The sequence below is a fragment of the Sturnira hondurensis genome, unplaced genomic scaffold, assembly GCF_014824575.4.
Source record: "Sturnira hondurensis isolate 20B ecotype Veracruz unplaced genomic scaffold, ASM1482457v3 Scaffold0000780, whole genome shotgun sequence".
Lineage (NCBI taxonomy): Eukaryota > Metazoa > Chordata > Mammalia > Chiroptera > Phyllostomidae > Sturnira > Sturnira hondurensis.
Genome location: NW_028073411.1, coordinates 23,357,363 through 23,378,639, shown reverse-complemented (window position 1 = coordinate 23,378,639; position 21,277 = coordinate 23,357,363). Strand labels below are relative to the sequence as shown.

Below are 21,277 nucleotides of genomic sequence, written 5' to 3'. Positions count from 1 at the left end.
CTCAGGCCCGGGGGACCTTCACCACCAGCCCTCCTGAGGACACCTTTCCGGGGGAAACGGAGCAGGACCTGACGGTGGGTCGAGAAAGCGCCCACATTCCCCACTGGTGCATCAGGAAAGACATTTATTCTGTGAGAGAGGAAGGACCCACCTGCCTAGTGACGGGGGTGCCCTTCCCGGAGAAGCCGTTACGGCTGCACACGTCCTTCATTTCCTGTGAGCGGCCGAGGAATGAGCACTTGGCAAGGAGCCCCCATGAGGGCCCGGCTTCGAGGGAATCGTGAGGCCTGGCACAGTCGTGCTTTTTAATAGGAGGCGGCCCGTGATCAGAGAGGTCAAGAGCCTTGCCCAGGGTCACACAGCTCCTACAAGGAGGCGTGGGTCGCCTCTGAGCTGCTCCCCTTCCTCCCTGGGGAAAAATAGACGGCAGACATTCTTGCCAACTCCAAGTGGGAATAAAAGGTCACCTGGGACGGGGTGAACCCTCCCCACCGCCACGTGGCTGGGCTGGAAGGGCGCCTGCAGACAGACTGCTGAGGCCTGAAGCGGGAGGGGCTGGTGAAGTCGCGGGAGCAGGGGCTTGTTGCCTGCCAGACTTTCCCCAGGCCCCTAGGGCCATGCAGGGGTGGGGCCTCAGGAGCCCCTGGGCCTCAGTGGGGCCCACAGCACCCCCATTTTCTGCTCTGCTCTGCTGAGGGAAAGGGAGTTGTGGCCTAAAGAATGTGCTGGATGTTTAAGCAACAGAACATAAGGAAATGCTTCTGCATTCCTGAACGAAGCGCCAGGGACAGCCCTGCAGTCGTCTGCACGCCCTCCACTCCGCTCCATCGGCACACACCGCACAGGGGTGGGGACTGTGACCCCAGACCACACGCCCCCGTCAGCAGCCCTTGGGGATGCATGGAGCAGGTGGCCCCCCTCAGGAGTGTGTGTGGGGTGCTGGCCCCGGGCCCCACGCTCCCCGGCTCCCCGGGACAGCCCCACCATCCTTTACCTGAGAAACAGGTAGAGAGCAGGCGATGGGAGATGTGCAGCTCCTGGCCAGGTGGGTTGTTTGGGGCAGCAGCGTTTGGGCCAGTTCGAAACGGAAGCCCGTACTCGCCTGGCAGGGGAGGGAGGTCCCGTGGTCACGAAGGCGCCTTTCCCAGGGCGACGCTTTTCCGCTGCAGTCCAGGTGCACTGACCGTGTGTTTTCTCCAAATGTGGGAAACTCAGCTGCATAATTTTTGGTAGTGGGGGACTGCATTCATGCTTTCCCCTGACCCCTGCTCCCCCCCAAAAATGAAATGCCGGCGTTGCTAAGTGCCGATAACAGGGCCTTTCTTTCGAGAGTTCACTCTCTGCCGGCCTTGTGCCAGGCGCTCGCACGCCTTAAACTCTCCACGGTGCCTCTGAGGAGTGGGCGCCCCCTTGCTCACTTCACAGATGAGGAAACTGAGGCACGGAGAGGTCATGGGTCGCTCGTGGAGCCGGGGCCTAGGCCCCTGACTCCAGGACCTCTCCCGCCCCCAGCTCTTTGCCATCACATGGCCACATTAAATTAAGTGATTTAGTTGTGATTAAATCCATAATTGGTCATTAACTTCGATCCCACGAGAGCCTGGGCCTGGAGCCATGGGTCTTGTCCTTCCCCAACACTGCCCTCTGCTCCTTGTGAGACCAGGCAGTGCCCGGGCTCGGGGAGGGCCGAGACCGTGGCTGGGGAGGGGGCGCTGACGTCCGGCCCTCCCTTGCCCCTGCGCTCCCCCACTTTGTGTGTGTTTTTTGAGACATAATTCATCCTTGTAAAATGTGCGGTTCATTGTTGTAGTTTATTCACAAGTGTGTACGACCATCACACTATTTAATTCCAGAACATTTCCATCCCCCGACCCCCAACAAGAAGACCGTCTCCATCACCAACCCCTCTTCCTCACCCCTCCCCCAGCCCCTGCCAATGTCTGTCTGTCCGTCTGGGTGGATCTGCTGGTTCGGGACACTCATAGGGGTGGCGTCACTCAGTCCGCACGTGGCCTCGGTGGCCTCTTCCTTCCCTGGGCACAGTCCTTTGGGGTCCGTTCACGTCGGAGCAGGTGTCAGGACTTCGTTCCTTTCCATGGCCACTCAGAACACCCACTCAGGGGTTGCACAGAAAACACACCCTCCTGTTTGGGTCCTCTCCTCTGTGGGTCCTCTCCTCTGTGGGTGGGCGTCCGGGCTGTTTCCTCACAGTGGCTGTGCGGACGCTGCTGCTGTGAGGTCGTGTGCAGGGTTTGTGTGGACACGTGCTGCCATGTTCCTGGGTCCCTGCCTGGGGTGGCGTTGCTGGGGGGCTGCAGCCGTGGACGATGAAAGTGTGCAGCCCCCCAGCCCTGGCAGTGCGGGGACAGGTGGACATGACCGGCCCTCACGTTGGGCTGAGCATGTGTCCCCTGGTTCCCAGGCGGGCCCCTGGGACCCCCACTACCCCTCGGTGGAGTCTGACTCCCACCCTCCCTCTCTCTCGTCTCCTCCCCACCCACAGGCAGCTGCTGAGGACGGAGCTGGGACCCTTCTTCACAGAGTGCCTGCAGGTGGGTGGTCCTGCTCTCTCACAGGGCTGGGGTGGCTTTCTGAGCTGGCGAGAGGGACCGGGTGACCTGCTCTCAGTGGGCATTTGGAGCACTAGGTTGCAGAGATTCCGCCTTCCGTGACTCAGTCTCCCCATCTACCACTGCAGCCGGTTGGGAAGTTAAGGATTCGATGTAGGTGCTGTCTCAGCACTGTCCCTGGCACGTGACAGGCTCGGGCGGCTTTGTAATTAGTGGTTCACCTCTTCCTAGAATGTCAGCGCGGCCCCTGATGTCCATGTCTGGGCACCCCCCCCCACTGCCACAGTGCCCTGAGCCGGGGTGTCAGCATCACTGAGTTCCTTCTGGCCACAGGTTGACAGTCGCTGAACACAGGGGAACCCCACACTGTGCGGTTTAAAGGGTTTGGCTCAGTTGTTCTCAGTGAACCCGCAAAGTCCTGCCGCCCTCACCACTGGCTAATTCCAGAACATTCTCATCACCCCTCAAAAGAAACCCTACATTTTGCGATCGGTCCCCATCCCCCTCCGGCGTGGTCCCCGGCCGGTGCAGTTCCCGAATGAGGCCCTCATCGCAGGCCCTGCGGGTTCAGTGTCCTTCGTTTGTCACAGGATGTAAAGGCAGCCTGCCTACCAGCTCAGCTGAGGCTGCAGGGGCCGCCTGTCTCTTGGGATCATCCCTGTGGCCACCTCCTATCTCATGACAACCCCTGGTTGGGTCAGCTGTCAGTGTCCTCCCAGGGGAAGCTGAGGTTCGGGCTCTGAGGCAGGCGGGAGAGGGGATGTCAGCGAGTCCCCCCCCCTTGCTGGGGCTTGTCTTCAGGTGGGAGACTCATGGGAGCCCTGCCTGCCAGGACCCGGAGGGCACCTCAGGGCTGTGACAGCGTCCCCCTGTGTGCCTTCCAGAACCAGCTGCTGACGAAAGGCATGGTGATCCTGAGGGACAAGATTCGCTTCTACGAGGGTGAGTCGGACAGCCCCCTGGTGGGGACCGTGTGCTGGGCCGCCCTGCTTGCTGCTGTGGCTGCTGGGCCACCTGGCTCGTACCAGGGATGGTGGCACAGCAGCAGGAATCATGGCAGTGTGGCTCTTCCGGTCGAGGGTTAGGGGTGCAGCTCGGAAGGGACAAAAAATGAGGCCTCCGGGACAGCAGGGAGAGATCCAATCCCCAGAGGGGACCTTGTTGGGGAGAACATCTGCCCAGGAGGCCCATGGGGGGTCGGAGAGAAGGCTCCTGCCCCACTCAGGGTCCCAAGCAGCCCGGGGGCACCCTCGGGCTCTGTGAGGCTTGACAGGAAGTGGCTTGAAGAGGCTGGAACAGGTCGCTGCCTCCTGGAGGAAGCAGCCTATGAGGGCTCCCTGCTAGGCATGGGGTTCCCTCTCTTTATGCCCACCCCCACCCCCTGTGGGTCACTGTTCCCATTGCACAGGTGAGGACAATGCAGTGACAACAGGTGATCTGTCCTTGACCACACTGCACATAAGGAGTGGAGGCGGGATTTGAACCCAGGTCAACCTGTCCTTTTGCCCTTCTCTTGTTCCGGAGTCCCAGCTGGCCTCTCTGCTCTCCTCAGGCCTCAGCAAGCAGGGGGCTACCCTCCCATGCAGGAGCCAAGCCTCAGCAGAGGGTGCCAGGTCCTGGCACCCTTGGGCCCCCCGAGTCTGTGGGCCCTGGGGCCATAGCTGAAGGGCAGGCCTCCTTAGGGAGACATCAAACAGTGGGAGCCCAGCTCCAGCAGGTACGCCTTTGCACAGGGCCTACTGTGCACCAGGCCAGTGCTGGGTTCAGGTTCCGTGAATGTTTGTTGAGCACCTACTAGGCACTGGGTACATGCCTACTCTGCTAGGTTCTGTCCTGACTCTGCTAACTCAGTGGGTCTCCCAACAACCTGTGAAGGAGATTTGGAGAAACTGAGTCAGAGGGGTTCAGTGGCGTGCAGGCCATGTGGCAGCCTGGCTCCTGAGCCCACACTGTTCTCTGCAGCTCCAGACGCATCCTCAAGTCCTGGCCCTGTGCAGAAGAGGCATTAGCCTGTTTCAGAGAGGAGGGGACTGGGGCCTGGTGGCCTAGTGGCTCCAGATGAGCCTGGAGCCGCAGGTCCTTTTGTGCCCGCTCCATGCGTATCGGGCAGAAGCCTGAGAACCCCAAGCTAGAGGCACAGCCACCGGGGGTCCTGGGCCAACTTCCTGGAGGAGGCAGCACCTAGCCAGCAGGACAGGGCAGCACAGACTTGGCACCTGGTGGAGGCGCCCTCCCACGCCCCCCCCCGACTCAGCACATTCCGGCAGTGCCTGTGCCTCCCACCAACCCCAGCCCAGGAGAGCCGGGGTCGTTGGAGAAGGGCAGCTTTGTGCGGCTTGGTGGAGCCCTGCCCACAGCGGCCAGGCCGCCAGGCCACCCAGCAGGGAGTGCCAGCCCGTTCAGACTCCCCGGGCCTCTGGGACAGGCCCGGAGCTCCAGGCCATGGGCCATAGGTCCTGGTGTCCTGCTCTCATCCAGCCACACACACGACATTTCCCTCTGGCCTCAGTGTCCCCGTCTCAGCTCTGTGGGGTTGGTCGAGCTCCATCTGCAGGCTCAGGCCCTTTCCAGCAGGGCCTCACAGCTGTTCGGGGGCATAGACGAGGCTCAGATGGTGAAAGTACAATGTGGTGAATGTCAGGGTACTGGGCAGCCCAGGGGAGAATGGACCAATTCCACACAGGCAGTCAGGGAGGGCTGCGTGGAGGCGGTGGCCCTCAAAATGCAGTCTGTCCAGGACAATGTCTGCCCCCTAAAGCCCATGCCATTGAAACAATAACCGACCCACATCCTGAGGGCAACCTCTCAGCCCTGTTTGGGTCCCAGGGAGAGCGCTTCCTTGAGACGGCTGCTGGCACCCCACCTTGCCCTTGCCTTGCCTGTTTCTGCCCCATGTGGGGGCAGCTGGGCCCTCGCTGCCTACTGCTCCCCTCAGCTGTGCCGAGGCTGGAACATCGGCCGCCAAGCAGAGAGGTTCCTGAGCATGAGGAGTCTGGACAGCAGCCCGGAGGAGGAGGCTCCTCTAGGAATGTGTCTGAGGTTGTAGTTTGGTGCCCTTGGCACGACGGACGGCTAATCGGAGTGAACGCCCTCCGCAGCCAGGCCCTGTGGTCCCCACTGTCCCTGGGGGCTCCCCGAGACTGGCCGAGACCTGAGCCGCCACCATCCATTCGTTCTGGTCTCCAGGCCCCACAGTCGGCCATCAGAACTTGGACAAGGAGGACTGACCTGCCCCCTGGGCACAGCCAACTCGGCCTTAGCTGCTGCCTGAACCCTGCTGCCCGTCAGCAGGGACGCGGCCCACCAGCCACCGTGATACCTGCCAGCACTGCCAGAGCACCAGCCACGTGGCCGCCTTTAGCCCTGCCTGCGAGGGACGGTCATCACACCCATTTTACAGGGAACCACACTGAGGCCCAGGGTGCGGGACTCCCCTGGGCCCCCCCCCCAGAAAGGCTCTGCAGCCCAACTCTGTCACCTGACATCCCCAGTGCCCCCAGACAGCCCCCAGCAGAGGGCCTGGCTGGCGGGCACAACCCCGCTTCTTGGCCTCGGCGGCCAGAGCACAGCCCGGCCAGGCCTGGACTCCGTGTTTCACAACATCTGCTTTCTGCTGCGTTTCCGGGCCGGGGGCTGGAGAACGGCCCGAACTCAGCGGACACTGGCCTGGCCCGTGCCCAGGGCCACCCCACGGCCAGCCAAGGGGACTGAGCTGCCTTTCTTCTTGCCGGCAGCGGCAGGGACCTGAAGGGACCTTTGTGCTCAGGCAGAGCTCCTGGGGCAGCAAGTGCCCGCCTGTCCCGCCGCAGACCCAGGTGTGGGCCCCAGGGAGGACCGGGAGTTGGCCGCTTGGCAGGGAGCCCCAGTGCCAGCCGACGGCAAAGCACAGAAGCCAGACCCCGCTAACCGCCAGCCAGGCTGCACTGCACCTCCCAGGCCGCCCCGCCAGGCTCCCCTCCCAGAGCCCCAGCACCGACACAGACCTGGGCCTTGCTGGGTGGAGGCAGCGGGGCCCAGAGCCCGAGGAAAGTGAGGAAAAGAGAGGCCAAGGCTCTTGTCTGGCCCTCTCGTTCCCATGGAAACCGCCGGCATTGAGCAGTGCAGTCTGGGAGAGCGGCCAGTGAGGGGCACTTTCCCCTCCCCATGCAGAGCTGCCCACCACGCCCCTGCTGACAGTGAGTCTGCTTTCCAGGCGGGGGTCCGCTCCTCCTGGGCCCGGCAGCCCTCCAACCTTTTGCTCTCTCCAGTGAAAAGGCTAGGGGTTCAGCACTAAGCATTTCCTGAGGGATCCCAGAGCCAGCCTGAGGGCACCCCAGCTGTCCCCCACCCCGGGAGGCTGTCCACCCCAAGGACAGCGCCCCTCCTTCCCAGGGCAGCAGAGACGAGACTGCAGAGCCTGCCCCACTGCCTGCTTTCCACACACCTGCTCTTGTGGGCCACCGAGGGTGTCATTCGGCCTGGCAAACCGTCCCAAATCAGCGTAGACAGCCCCTCTTCCAAGAAGCCCTGCCTGCCTGCCCCTCTCCACCCCCTCTCCACCCCTCTTCTACCCATTGCCACAGTTGCACACAGCCCTCTGGCTCCACTGATCCCGCCTCGAGTGGCAGGGCCCCAGGCCCTGGACAGAGAGGCCTGAGCCTCTCACAGGCTTCATCTCCTCACTGGCCCAGGGAGGTCACCCCTTGCCACCATCCTCACACTTGCTGTTCAGTGCCCTGCTCCTTGACACGTACTGGGATTGGATTGTTTGGGGCTCAGGGGGGTCCCTAGTGTCAGGCCCAGCACAGGGTGGGTCGGTGGACAGATGCCTCACTCCTGGGCAGTGGGTGAGGTAAGTCAGGTGAGACAAGGACGGGAGCTGATGCTCCTGTGGGGGGCACACCTGGGTGGGGCCATGTGGGTGGGGCCGGACCAGCAGCTCACACGCGGTCGCTCTTCTCTGCCCCAGGCCCTGTGTCGGCTCCGGGGTATGGGCCTGCTGCTGTCCCCTTTTATTAATGGGGAAGCTGAGGCATAGAAAGGCTAAACATTGGGCCCAGAGCCACCAAGATGCCAAGTGCTCCGTGCCCTTAACCTCAGGGGCACCTCAGGGCCCAGAGAGGGGACTTCTGACATGCAGGGGCAGGAAGTGTCTGCTGAGCCCATTTGAGACGAGCAGTGACAGCTCCCTGTGCCCACAGGGCAGAAGCTGCTGGACTCGCTGGCGGAAACGTGGGACTTCTTCTTCAGCGACGTGCTGCCCACTCTGCAGGCCGTCTTCTATCCGGTGCAGGTGAGCGGCCCCTGGGGGCACGACATCGCCTGCACTGCCCAGCCTGGGGGTGGACACGCCTTTCTGGCCCTCGGTGCCAGTGCCGTGGGCAGCACCCATGACAGGACCAGACACGCGGTCCCTGGACCTCTCAGAACCCGTTTCCCACCCACAAGATGGAAATAAGGCCAGCTCCCTCCAAAGGGCCCCATAAAGCCTGAGCAGCACACAGTAGGCCGTGCCCAGCGCAGAGTAGGCGCTCTGTGTGACAGTGACCCTTGCTCACCTGCGGGTCAGTGGGTCTCCCATGACCACGGAGTTGTGCGTCCACAGGGCAAGGAGCCGTCCGTGCGCCAGCTGGCCCTGCTGCACTTCCGGAACACCATCACCCTCAGCGTGAAGCTGGAGGAGGCGCTGGCCCGCGCCCACGCCCGCGTGCCTCCCGCCATCGTACAGATGCTGCTGGTGCTCCAGGTGGGCACAGGGCTGGGCTCCCAGGGGCAGCGCTTGAGAGGGAACGTGGGTCCCCATGTGTCACAGTGGGGGCACTGTCAGCAGGAACCTGGGAGGGAAGAGCCACGCAGAGGCCTCAGCCTGATCCCACGGTGGCCCAGCAGCCTGGTCAGAACCAGAGCTGTCCTGGGCAAGGAACTGGGCCTTTTCGGCCCCACTGACCAGTCACAGGGGCTGAGGGCCACCTTCCCTGACGCCCCATCACGGTTCTGACATGTACGGTGCGAATGGCTTGCATCCGAGAGGGCAGCTCTGGGGCGGGGGGGGCGGCCAGCGGCAAGCTGTTGGCCACCGTACTCCCGGCTGTAGGGGTGAGCAGCCTGGCTCAGGTGGGGGGTCTGCTGCAGACTGGCCCTTTCGGCACGTCCCGAGTCCTGGGGCAGGCACAGTGCTCCACAGTTTGGGCTTGCCTCACAGCACAGGGCCCAAGTGAGGGCCCCGTCTTACCCACAGGCCAGCGTGACCAGGAGTCTGGCCTCACCCGAGCCTTGCCGGCTCCAAAGTCCTGCCCATCGCCTGGAATGACACATCCACGTGGAAATCCTGCTAAATTGGGGTCTGCGAGTTTGGTCCTGGGGTCCAGGGCAGCTGGCAAAGGCTCCAGAGCGAGGAAGGGCCGGCGAACTGGAGGGTCAGGGGTCGCACCGCTCAGGCCTGTGGTTGTCTGGCAGCCACAGGGGTGCCGGGCCTGCGGGCAGGGATTTGAAGGGCTTTTTGGTTGCTCCTGGCTGGGTTGCAGCTGGGGGCTCGGAGGGACTCTGCCTCTGGGCCTCTTTTCTCCTTGTGTGGTGGAGTACGGCCACCTACCTGGCCGGGCAGGGTCGAGGGTAACGGAGAGAAACCAGCTGTAAAGCCCTCCCTGGAGCCCCATCCCTGTGGGCGGCCAGGCTGGGGTGGTGCTGCCCCCTGGTGGCCACCACCTGGTGCAGCTTTCTGGGCTTGGCCCCTGGATGCCAAACCACAACCTTTTGCCATTGCTCACCCTCCTTTGGCCCACACTTTGAATGACCTTGTCCCAGCCCTACAAGGAAACTCGTCCCTACTGTTTTCATGTCCCAAATGGATTTGAATTCACAGCTGCTGGTTGGCACATGTGGAGGACCTACTGTGTGCCCTGGGCTTCACCCAGAGAGGCATGGTTCCTCCTCACAGGGTCTCAGGCACCATGGGGACAGCCCTGCAGTGGAGGGCACACAGATAATGTTCGAGGCCCTGCGTCCTCTCTGTCCAGGGGAGCAGAGAGCAGACTTCCCGAACGAGTTCTGGGAATGAAGTCACGTGAAGTTCCTGGAGACCCAGCGCAGCTCTGCCCTGCCGTCGTCACCAGGGCACTGCTGCCAGGGGCCGAGACAGCTCCAGGGACATCGGGACTCCTGGGAGGGCAGGCACCCGTGGGATCCCAGGCCCTCCTTGTCCAAACGCAGCCGGGCCCACGGGGTCTGTAGCGATGTCCTGTCTCGTTTCCTCAGTCCGTCTGGCTAGAGGCTTAGCGATTCCATTGCTCTCTTCAAAGAACTGCCTTTTGATTTTGCTGGTTTTCCTCTTGCTCCTGTTTTCTGTCTCATTCATCTCTGCTCTGATGCTTGTTTCTCTTCCTCTTTCTTCAGACTTGATTTGCTCTTCTTTGTGTGATTTTGGAAGCTTATGGTTGATTTTTTAGCTTTTCCCTTTCTAATATGTCCATTCGATGCTGTAAACGTCCCTCGAAGCGCCGCTTTCGATGTTGTTCGTGAATGTGAACGACATTTTGTGTTCGCTTTCATTTCGTTCAAGGTCTTTTACACAAATCTTCCTGAGATTTCTTCTTCGACTCGTGTCATTTAGACGTGAGTTGTTTAATCTGTATGCATTTGAGAATTTTCCAGTTTCCTGTTGTTGGTTTCCTGGTTTCATTTCAGCGTGGCCTGAGCGCAGACACGCTCCGCATTTTTAAAAACCCGCGAGGATGTGCTCCACGGCCCAGAACACAGTCCGTTTGGTCAGTGTGTCGTGTGAGCACCAGGAGGATGTTTGGTCTTCCACGCGTGGGTGGACTAGATTGTCACTGCCACAGACCCAGAGAGCTGACCGTTGGTCGAGCCCGTCACTGTGACTTCCTGCTGCTGGGGCTGCAGTTCTCAGAGGGGGGCAAAGTCTGGAGGGTCCGGATTTGCGTCTCTCCCTGCATTTCTAGATTCCTCCCATAGTTGGCGCTCTGTCGTTCGCTGCCCGCGTGCGCAAAGGATCGCCATGGCGTCCTAGAGAACGGACCCCTTCGTCCTTAGGCCATGACCTTCTTTGCCCCTGGGACGTCCTTGGTCTGGAGTTTGCCCTGTCTGGAGTGACCACAGCCGCTCCCACCATGTTCCGGTCAGCAAGAGCCCGGCACGGCTTTCTCCTCACTTTCCTTTCAATCGGCCTGTGTCTTCACAGTTTAATAGGTTTCTTGAAGACAGCGTGGAGTCAGGTTCTCTCGCTGTCTTACACTGTTATTTAATATTATTATCCTAACTATGTCTTGTCCTTTACCGACTGGCAGCTTCTTTAGGAGTGGTGCCTTTCATTCATTCATTCATTCATTCATATATCAGTCATTGAGCAAGCACTCACCAAAAACCTGCTGAGTGCCGAGCCCGGGCCAGGAATGCTGGGACCCAGAGCTTGCCCCGCCAGTCAGCAGGACCAGCCTTGTCCTGGGCAGCCTGGCTCCTCAGGCTTTGGCTCGAATGAAACCAGAGGAGGCAGGGATCCCCGCAAAGCTCTGGACAAGGGGAGATGTCAGGTGTAAGACCTGACAGGGGACGCAGTGTCCAGCACACGATGGGAAGGGGCAGCTGTCAGGAGGGGGGACCCTCACTGCCCAGCTTGGATGTGGACGCTGGGCCTGGCCCCATGGGCAGCCCTGCCTGCCTGCAGCGCCCCGCAGGTGAGGGAGGGCAGGCAGGGGCCCTGGGTGGATGGGCTTGCCCCTGCAGGGGGACTTCCGGAGCCTCTAGGAAGCCGATGCCTGGGACCGTCTCCTGAGGGGCAGGTCGCAAGTAGCCCAGCCTCACTCAGCCACAGGGTCCTTCCCTATAGGGCCACATGGGCCCCCAGACCCACAGCTGCTGTGGGCAGTGGGCAGCCGCAGGGGGTGTCAACGCAGGAGAGAGGCTGCGAGGCCCCAGCTCAAGAGAGGGCTAGGGAACAGGGCTTAGTAGGCGCTGTCCTCAGGGCCTGGGCCCAGTGGGGGTGGGATCAGACGGTGCAGGTGTGGTGGCTTCGGGCTAAGCCCTCTGGGTGAGGGAATCCAGGACCGTGCCTCGAGGTGACCCTCCCGCCTCTCCCTCTCGCAGGGTGTGCACGAATCCCGGGGTGTGACCAAGGACTACCTGCGCCTGGAGACGCTGATCCAGAAGGTGGTGTCGCCCTACCTGGGCACCTACGGCCTCTACTCCAGTGAGGGCTCCTTCTCCCACTCCTGCATCCTAGGTAGGGCCGCCAGGCGTGAGTCAGGGTGGTAGCCGCTGGGCCCATCCACCTGGCCCACTGCCAGGCTGAGGGAGACCCCGGGGCAGGCGCCATTGTTGGTGGTGTGTGGACCCCCCCTGAGAGCCCGCAGCGTCCTCTGTCCCCGAGGGAGTCCCACTTGCACTCCATCCTGACGGCCAGGCGTGGCCAGGCACAGCGGACAGCACAAGTCAGAACCCCAGGAATCTGGCACGTGTTGGGGTCTCGGAAGAAGGGCGGGGCTTGGGGGCGGGGCTGGTGTCTGGGGGCTTCCTGGCATGTCCAAGACGCCAGGCCCCATTGCTCCTTGAACTGTTGGCCCATGGGTCATTCAGCAGCAGGGACCGAGCACCTCCTGTGCACCTGCACCTGTCCTGGGCCCTGGGGGTTCAGTAGAGACCAGTCCCCACCCTCCCCTGTCAGGGAAGGCCGACCAGTGAGTGCCCAGTCCCCAGATGAGTGCCCAAGGCGAGCTGTGCCTAGGCGACCTGGGGCCTCAGGCAGGGAGCTCAGGGAAGGGAGTCCACCCTGGGAGGTGACTGCCCGGTTGAGGACCAGGAGGAGCCAGGCTTGGGAGCAGGGCTGGGAAGGGCGTCCTGGACACACCAGTGGACAGCTGTGTGCTTGCCGGTGCCCCTTCCTCCATTGTGCCCCCACTTGGTGGTGTGAAACCCGCCAACCTGTGTTGGCACCTGTGTCTCGGCACAGGTGGCTCCCTGGCAGCTGGAGAACTTTGAGTCGCCCAGGCTCCCTGTGGTGCTGGGTGACAGGCCCCTCACAGAGGGACGAGGGAGCCTTGCCGTCTGTCCCAGAGAGGCCCGAGTCCCTCCACACACTCAGCCCTGCCACTTGGTGGCACTCGGTGGAACTGCGTGGTGCTGAAGCGTTCCTCTGTGCAGCCTCGGCCGCCCCCAGGTCCTCTCCCGCCTTCCAGAGGCCCCCACAACACTCAGTAAAAACCCCAGCCCTGACCTCACACTGACCGGCCCCTTGTTGACATGGAACTCACCACCGCCTGACTTGTGGACGACCCACCTGGGTTTGTCATCTCGTCCCACCACACACACACTGAGATTCCAGCTCGAAGGACAGGGCCCGAGTCCACCCAGGGATGTGCCAGTGCGGAGCATGTGTTGGTATTGGCTGGCTCTTTGCACAGTGGGGGTGGGGGACAGGCACGTGCAGCTGGAAACCGGAGAGCCCGCTGAGCTGCCCCCAGCTGATGTGTCCGCCCTCCCCCCCCCCCGCCCCCACTGCCTCTCCAGGCTCAGAGGCAGGGACAGAGGACACGGCTGTGGTGGAGTCTGCACCCTCTTCCCCCGGACCAAACGGCTCCTGCAGCTACTGGGGTGGGGCTGGTGGGGAGTCAGTCAGGCCTTTCCTGGGGCCACCTCCAAGCAGAGCTGGCGGCCCAGTCTATGCTCACAGTAGGAGCCACTGGGCGCCTGGTAGAAGGAAGGGCCTGGAACACCCAGGTGCCCGGGGTTGCAGCATCCCCTGGCCTCCGGTGCCTGATGCCTGCCTGTCTGTCTGTCTGTCTCCGCAGAGAAGCACTTCCTGCGCCGCGCCCGCTCCGGGGACATCCTGGCCAAGAACCCGGTGGTGCGCTCCAAGAGCTACAACACGCCGCTGCTGAACCCTGTGGCGGAGCACGAGGCGGAGGGTGCGGCGGCTGGAGGCACCGGCATCCGCAGGCACTCGGTCTCCGAGATGACGTCCTGCCCGGACGCGCCGGCCCAGGGCCCTGCAGGGGACTTCACGCCCTCCCCGGGCCTGCAGCCGGGGCCCTGCCCCAGCAGACTGTACTCGGATTGCGCGCAGTCCCCCGAGGCTGGCCCTGCCTGCGGCTCCCCGCCCTCCTCCAGCCCCGAGAACCTGGTGGACCAGGTCCTGGAGTCCGTGGACTCGGACTCCGAAGGCATCTTCATTGACTTCGGCCGGCGCGGTGGGCCTGGCGCCTCCAAGCTGCAGGGGGACAGGGGCCGCCAGAGCATCGTGTGAGGTCCTGGCGTTTTTACTGAGCCCGAGTGCGAGCCTGTGTGTGTGTGCGTGCGCATGTGTGCGTGAGTTTTTTTACTCCATCCCGGCCAGTCCGTGGCCAGCCTCGTCCACTGTGGCTTCCCCCACCCCTTGGTTGGAAAAACCGTTTTCACCAGCCCAAGCCCCACTCCGTTCTGGGACGTCTACGCCAACCTTTTCACCTGCCGCCCGCAGGGCACCCGGCACACGGGTCAGCCTCACGTGCATGGGAGGGCCGCCGCCACGCACTCTGCCCGTCAGGCCACCCAGCACCCACATCCACACCCACGGCGACTGTGAATCTGGCATCGGCCAGAATGACCCTCGGACCCACCTGCCCCTCCCCACTCGCCACAGCACCACCTGTGGGTGGCTGTCCTGGACCCTCGGAGCCACCTACCCTCCCTCGGCCAGGGTAGCCACGGGCAGGAAGAGGGTGGAATAAAACTTGTCGGCCCTGCTCCCAAGCGTGTCATGCCCGGCCTCACTTGGCTGGGGCCTCCCCTCACTGGTTTTGGAGGGGCGGGTCCCTATTACCTACTTTCCCTGCCCCATCCTGTCTGAGGGGCCCAGAGACCCAGAGGGAGGAGCCAGGAGACCCAACAGACTCTCAGGAGCTGCCAGGACCATAAGGGGTGGAGGCCGGGTGCAGACCATTGGCCCTGCACAGAGGGTGGGCCCCTGCCTTTGCCCCCTGCGGTGAAGTGCAGGGGCCTGGAAGGGGAACTGAGCTACCTGGTCCCTCACCACAACCTTACTGGAGAGGCCTGCCTGGCGCGGGACCCGTGACACCGTTCTTACCGCCCTGGCAGGCAGTGCCCTCCCCCGGCTTTGGGATCCAGGCTCTGGCCCAACCCGGAGGCTCCCTGGCCTGTCCCCCAGTGGCATCGTGCGTTTGCCAAGGTCTGGGCTCCTCAGTTGTGTCCCTCAGACACGCCTCCTGTGCCCGTGGTGGGCGTCTTACACTGGAGGGTCACCTCTCGTCTGCCGGCCCAGAGAGCCCTCCTCTGCGTGCTGGCTGACCCTGCAGGTCACCGACAGCCACCTTCTCTAGCGTCAAGGACGCATCCTGTCCCTCCAGCCCCGCCCTATGACCTCATTTAAACTTACTGAGGGACCCCATCTCCAAATACAACCACACTGGAGGCAGGTAGAGCTTCCGGGACATGACTCACTTCCATGGCTCCCTGGTGGGGGATGGGCCCGTTCCTTGGGCAACTGGCCCCCAGGCCTGCCCCCGAAGCCAGAGGGGGGTCCACATGCCAGCAGGAGCCCAGCCAGGTCCTGGGGCCTCACCCTGCTGTGGAGGGGTGGCATTGAAGGTGCCCCAAACTACACTGCCTCAGAGTTAACATTTGTGTTTGGGGGGGGTGGGCACCCCAAGATGCCCTCGGGCCCAGGGGTGTTTTTTGCTCCCGCCAATACAAGTCCCTGGAAGGAGGCTTTTGGGGAGGTGCTGCTGGGCAGCTGTGGCCCAGGAGTCACCGGTGGGAGGCCAGGCCTGCTGGGGAGGGGGAGGGGGGGTCCCTGCCAGGTGGGGGAGCTGCCTGCCTCAGAGGGAGCCCAGAGGGGGGTGGAGAGACTAGTAGGCGGAGAAAGGCTTGGAAGTGGGGTGAGCCAAGGGGTGTGTCTGTCGAGTTTTGACTCACTTGTTATCTTCCATTTGACCATGAAAGTGATACTTGACCTATAATTAAAAAGAACTGGCTCTGGCCGGTGTGGCTCAGTGGACTAAGTGCCAGCCTGCAAACCAAAAGTTCGCAGGTTCGATTCCCCGTCAGGGCACATGCCTGGGTTTCGGGCCAGGTCCCCAGTGAGGGGTATGTGAGAGGCAACTGATTGGTATTTCCCTCTCTTCCTCTCTCTAAAAATGAGTTCGAAAGGAACTGAATGTACCCCGAAGGAACTGAGGCAGAGACTCAAACACATGCTGGTCCACCATGCGCACCTGTTTCCGAGGGTGAAAAGGTGGTGATCCCACTGTCCGCCAACAGATGAATGGTTCAGCAGAGTGGTCTGTCCATGCAACGGAGTGTGACTCAGCCTTAAAAAGGACAGAAATTCTGACATGTGCCACCACGTGGATGAATCCTGAGGGCGTTGTGTGCCAGTCACAAAGGAGGCAAATGCTGCAGAATCCCACTCAGGGGAGGCCCCTGGAGGAGTCAAAGGTCTCTACCACGTCGCTCAGGGAGTGTGGCCTGCCCGGTGTGCCCCCAGCGTGGGACCGTGGTCCTGAGCTCCAGGAGTGTCCAGCAGTGACATGGGCAGTAGCCTTGAGGATTCTGGGAAATGGGGAGAGGCTGCTGGGCAGAGGGCATCAGCCAGGGCTGCAGTGGAACGAGATTTTCGGTAAGCCCCTAAAATCACGATGCTCTGTTCTTCCTGGTCCCCTTGTGGTTCCTGGGGCCCTATGACCAGCTCTGGCCAGTGAGTTCCGAGCAGAAGGGACTTGGGGTCCTTTGGAGCTGGAGCACTCACTGCCACGTGGAGACCCTGGGAGTCACGCTCCAGACAGGTCTGCTCCAGCCGGAGGGGAGTGGGGGGCTGCAGGGATGTGTAAGTGAGGAGGCCGGGTCAGCGTAAGGCCCTGAGACTGGGGGTGTTTGTTACTGCAGCATGACCTGGCGTGACCTGACTAATACATGTTCACATGTTCAGTGTGGATAGCCCACCCCTCAAGGGCAGTGCCAGGACCCTGGATTTTCCCCCCGAATCGGTCACTCACCTGTCGCGTGACAGTGGGCAATCACGCCATCCTCAGTGTCTCTAGCTGTAGGAAGGATCTTTCCGAATATAAAATTCTGTAGCCGGTGATATTGCTCTGCTTGTCTGCTGTGCTACCTGGACCACACAGAGCCAGCCAGGGCCAGCCGTGAGATCACGAACTCCCAGACGGCAGGCGTCTGATGAAGGAGCTCAGCACAGGCGACAGTGTGTTGGGCAAACAAGTACCTGATGGGTTTCAACCTGAAGGTGACCACGGCTCAGTACTGAACTGAGGGTTTCTCTGGCACGAACCCTTGTGCTCACCGGGATGTGTTTGCAGAGAGCTCAGGCTGCTGCTTAGCCAGGCTGCGAAACGCTGTCACACTGCAAAGTGTCTGCAGCACCATCACCAGAAGAATTTCTCATGCTGACATTTCTCTCTGCTGTGGGGATTTATGTCAGCCTGTACTCGGAAGGAGGGACAGGGAAGTATTAAAAAGGAGGCCGCAGCATCAGGCAGGACTCTTATTTGCAAGCCCCGAAAGCAGATCCCAGCTGGTTACACAGCAAAGGAGCTTATTAAAGGATGTTGGGAACTCCTAGGATCTGTCAGGATGGGAGAGAGCCAAGCTGGAGGCTTAACGTCCAGGGACAATGCCTCAACCTGCCCCACAGGACAGGCTTGATGGGAAAATGGGGATGCTCCACCGCCCAGGGATGCTCCACCGCCCAGGGATGCTCCCTCCACGGAGATGCTCCAGTCGCACGGCACCAGACTGGCCATTGCCGCCAGCACCGATGTCAATCCGGTCTCCTGTGCTCAACCTTCCAGCCGCTGCAGCCTCCACATCGCACCCCCGCCCCCCGGCCCACACCGAACACCACGCAGCTGCCCTCTCCAGTGTAACAAACTCCAGGGCTGCCCCCCACCCCCTGCATGGCGTATGTCGTGAGGGTGGAGCCTAAGTCCCCATCTACGCCCTGGTTGTAAAGCGGGCCGAGTCCACCTGTCGTCTATCTGCCTTGGGCAGAGACTAGTGAGGACATCTGAAGGGTGCAAGGAGCTTGGGCCCCAGCCGGGTAGCTCAGCTGGTCAGAGCATCATCCCCATGCACCAAGGTTATGGGTTTGATCCTCAGTCGGGGCACATGCAAGAATCAACCAGTCAATGCATCAGTAAGTGGAACAGCAAATCAATCTCACTCCGTCTCTCTCATCCTCTCCCTAAAAAGAAGTTGAAGAAATTTTAAAGGTGCAAGAGACCAGAGTACAGGACCCGAGTCCCGCCCTGGTGTCAATAGGGCACCGAGGGTGTGGCCTGACCAGCTGCAAATCAAAGAGCCCCCAGAACTAGGCCCAAACTAGCCCCAAAGCACCGCGGAGTAGGCACGGGCTGGGCTCCGTTCTCGATCGGCGCCCACAGCCAAATGCATGGGCTCTCAACACGGGTGGACCCACAACGGCTCACACGGCAGGGTTCCTCGTGGGGTTCCAGGTCCTGGCCCCCCAGTGATCTCCTGGACATCTTCCGCTCAAGCCACAGTCACACCCACACTCCGCTGGGAAGTTCTGGTTTCATGGTTTTAGTGGAGTTCAAAGCAGACAAAGTCTGGGCTCAAGCGACTGGCTGGGGGAGTTAATTTGGGAGAAAACAAATGAGAAGCCCCAGGCCTGGGGCGGGTTCCACATCCCCTCCCTCCTTGCAGCTACCCCTCCCCCGGTGCCTATTAATGTGGAGTGTGCTGCCAGGGGGCGCCTGCTCGCCCACTCCATAAACCCTGGCGAGAGCAAATTTAATAAAGCTGGGAGTAACGCCACTCAGATGCCATCCCTTCGCTTTGCACCGTTCTTCTCTCCCTCCTATTGCAACGCTCCTGAAATGCAAGGAGTTATTGGCACAGCGACAAAGGGAAGTGGCCGACTGGTGGGTTGCTGATTGCCCGTGTTTGGGGGGACAGAGGAGCGAGCCCGGAAGGGAGCCTGCCTGGGCTTCACCGTTCCTTTCTGTTCCCTTCTTTTATTATGAATGGCAGGCGCACCTGCGTTCTTGTGCCCTCAATCATTCTGTATTATTGTTTAGTGGGTAGTTTACATCACTGAGCTATGGTGTGGAATTTGTATGAGCTTCGCACAAAACACAAACTCGAGGAGAGCGGCACCCCGCCCCCCACACCCCCGGCGTCTCTTTGTACCATGAAATTACGCTGCCAGCCGGGCACCAGCGGGGGGCATTTTCTCTCACTTCGGTCCAAAGTGCTTTTTACAACAGAAAAGCTGCCCATTGTTCCTTTCTTAAGAGACTGGTCTTACATTGATGATAAAATAGAGATGTTTACATTCCACAAATGGATGAGAGAACCCAGCACGAAGCTCTGGACGAAACCCACCGTGTGAGTTGCTGGGAAGAAGAGTTTTGGGCGAGAAACGGGCCCCATTCCTGGTGCACCCGCAGCCTCAGGCTTATATGCACCGGTATGTTCAAGGTTAGCACCACAGTGCCCTTGGCTTTCTCACCAACCCGTCCTCTGGGAGCAAGGAAGTGCTAAAGAACACTATACAAGTGTGCTGTGGGGGTCGAACAGCCTCTGTGAGGCAAAGGCAGTTGCGTCGGTGATGATAGAATGCAACTCAGGTCACTTGTTCGTTCAGATGGATTGGGAATAGTGCCTACTGTGTGCCAGGCACAGCACTAAGCACCAGGGACACTGCAGTGAGCAAACAGCCCCCTGGCTCTGGAACAGTCAGGGATGTGTCTCCAGACTGGCCAGTAGTGGCCTTCCTGGGTTTTTTCTGCAAATGCTATTAGGAGAGAAACTCTTTGCACTTTGTTTAAAAGGAATAAGGATACTTCCTCCTGTGACACTTTGTAAGAAATATGAAGTCGAAACTAGATTAAACGAGAAGAGAATTTATCAGTGCACATAACAAGAAAGCCTGCAGACAGGGCAAGCCTCAGGGTGGGTTTGATCCAGGGGCTCTGCACTGTCACCAGAGACCCAGTTCTGTGCCACTTCTGCTGCATCCTAAGGCGAGATCTCTTCATGGTCACAGGATGTCTGCCGGGTGTCCCCAGTGTGCTAGGCTCCTCATCTAGATGGGAGGAGAGAAAAGGAGACAGCAGAGCCTTTTCTTGTCCAAATTTCCAGGCGAAGTCCAGCAGTCTGTCACACCGCCCAGACTGGCCTAAACTGCTCACTGTGGCTTGATGAGCAACCATGCGATTGGCTTAGGCCCAGTTACTTCTGGAACCTGAACCAATCGCTGTGGCAAAGGGGTGATATTATGCTAATGAACTGGAAAAGCTGGATGTCACCTTCCATGCAAGGTGGCCTGGGATTGTGGGCTGCGGGTGTCCCCCAACCCCAACCCAAAGAGGCAGGAGAGAAAAGAGAGAGACACTTGAGCAGGGGCAAGGTAGGTGTTCATGAGAGGACCCCTGGCTGCTGGGGTGACACAGACCCAACGGGGCGAGGGCAGAATCAGGGAGGCCCATTAGGGGACCTCGTTGGGAGCCTTGTGAGAGGTGCTGGTGGCCTAAACCACCTGGGCCAGTGCAGGTGGGGAGAAATGGTGGCCCTGGGACACATCGCCAAGGAAGAGCCATCGGGGCTTGCTGAGGGACCACACGTGGGGGTGTGAGAGGACTGGGGAGCCAAGGATGGGCCCGAGGGTCTGGATGGGGCTGGTGCATGGACAGTGGGCGTGGAAGCCCAGGAGAGGGGGCTGGTGCGGAGGGCCGAGAAGCTCGAGCTGCCGGCCAAGGTCTCCAGGTGGAGATGCTGGGGGCCGGGTAGAAGCAGGAGTCTGGAGTCAGGAGATGTAACTGGGGGTCAGGGAACAGGCACACTGAAAGCAAGGGGAAGGGGAGTGTGGACGAGGAGGTGCAGACCCAGCCCGGGCAAGGACCTTTGGAGATCAGGGAGATGCAGGGGGGAGGCGGCGAGGCACCTGAGAGGTGGGCCAGACAGGTGGGTGATAGGCTGGGCCTGCAACAAACCCATTCCTCGAACTCCACCTCACTGAGCTGCCCCTGGGGTGCAGTGTGATGATACTGGAGGACCGGTCACCCTCTTGCCCAGAGGACTGGGCCAGCAAACACACCTCCAGGGGTATTTGGGCCTTGCCTTCCTGATTTTATGACCCCTGCTTTGGTGTGGACCGTACCCAGTTGCAGAAATGCAGCCCTCAATGACCTTCAGGAGGCCCAAGGTTTGGTCCTGTCTCCTCCTCCAGGAAGTCCTCCCTGCTCCTCAGCCTAGGTCAGAGCTGCCCCTGGGATCAGCCAACCCCTGCCACTGTGAGGTTGGGGGCCCACCCTGGGACCTGTGGGGGCCCACCAGTCCTGGGAAGTCAGCACCTGACTCAATGCGCTTTGGGAGCCATTCGTTGAATGTTTGTGTCCTCTCAGCTCTTTGCAGATCTCACCCCTTCCCACCTCGCTCGGTGCATCCCTAAAAAGGAGAAAGGGATCAGCAAGGCAAAGGCCCGCCTCGGGCGCGGGTGCTACGCCAAAGGCGGGCTACACTCAGGCGGCGCCCCGGGGTGCCTCCAGGGCTTTGGCAGCGAGGAGCCTCTGCCATCGCAAGCCCCGCGCCCCGTCCGCAAGGCGGCGCCACCGGCCCGGCCTTGTCCCGCTCCCCGCAGAGACCGAGCCGGACCTGCGGCGTCCAGGCGTTCAGGGCACTAGGAAAACACCTGGCCGGGTCATCGGGGACGGGGAGAGGGGCGGGGCCTGCGCGGGAGCCAC

At 61.2% G+C, this 21,277-nt stretch overlaps 1 protein-coding gene and 1 non-coding gene across 4 annotated transcripts in view; both read left to right on the top strand.

Annotated features, from left to right (window-relative positions):
• The window catches only part of PRR5 (proline rich 5), a 47,089-nt gene extending 32,799 nt beyond the window's left edge, over nucleotides 1–14,290 (top strand). For all 3 annotated transcript variants that reach the window (XM_037049719.1, XM_037049728.1, XM_037049710.1), the window contains 6 exons: nucleotides 2,504–2,552; nucleotides 3,455–3,512; nucleotides 7,751–7,842; nucleotides 8,155–8,295; nucleotides 11,649–11,784; nucleotides 13,349–14,290. In XM_037049719.1, coding sequence (XP_036905614.1) covers nucleotides 2,504–2,552; nucleotides 3,455–3,512; nucleotides 7,751–7,842; nucleotides 8,155–8,295; nucleotides 11,649–11,784; nucleotides 13,349–13,803 — 931 coding nt within the window. In that variant the 3' untranslated portion in view covers nucleotides 13,804–14,290. The remainder of the gene's footprint in view (nucleotides 1–2,503; nucleotides 2,553–3,454; nucleotides 3,513–7,750; nucleotides 7,843–8,154; nucleotides 8,296–11,648; nucleotides 11,785–13,348) is intronic.
• LOC118989975 (U1 spliceosomal RNA) lies at nucleotides 1,095–1,261 on the top strand. Its single transcript, XR_005067144.1, has one exon. It is a non-coding gene; the product is annotated as a U1 spliceosomal RNA (small nuclear RNA).
• Nucleotides 14,291–21,277: the final 6,987 nt, after the last annotated feature.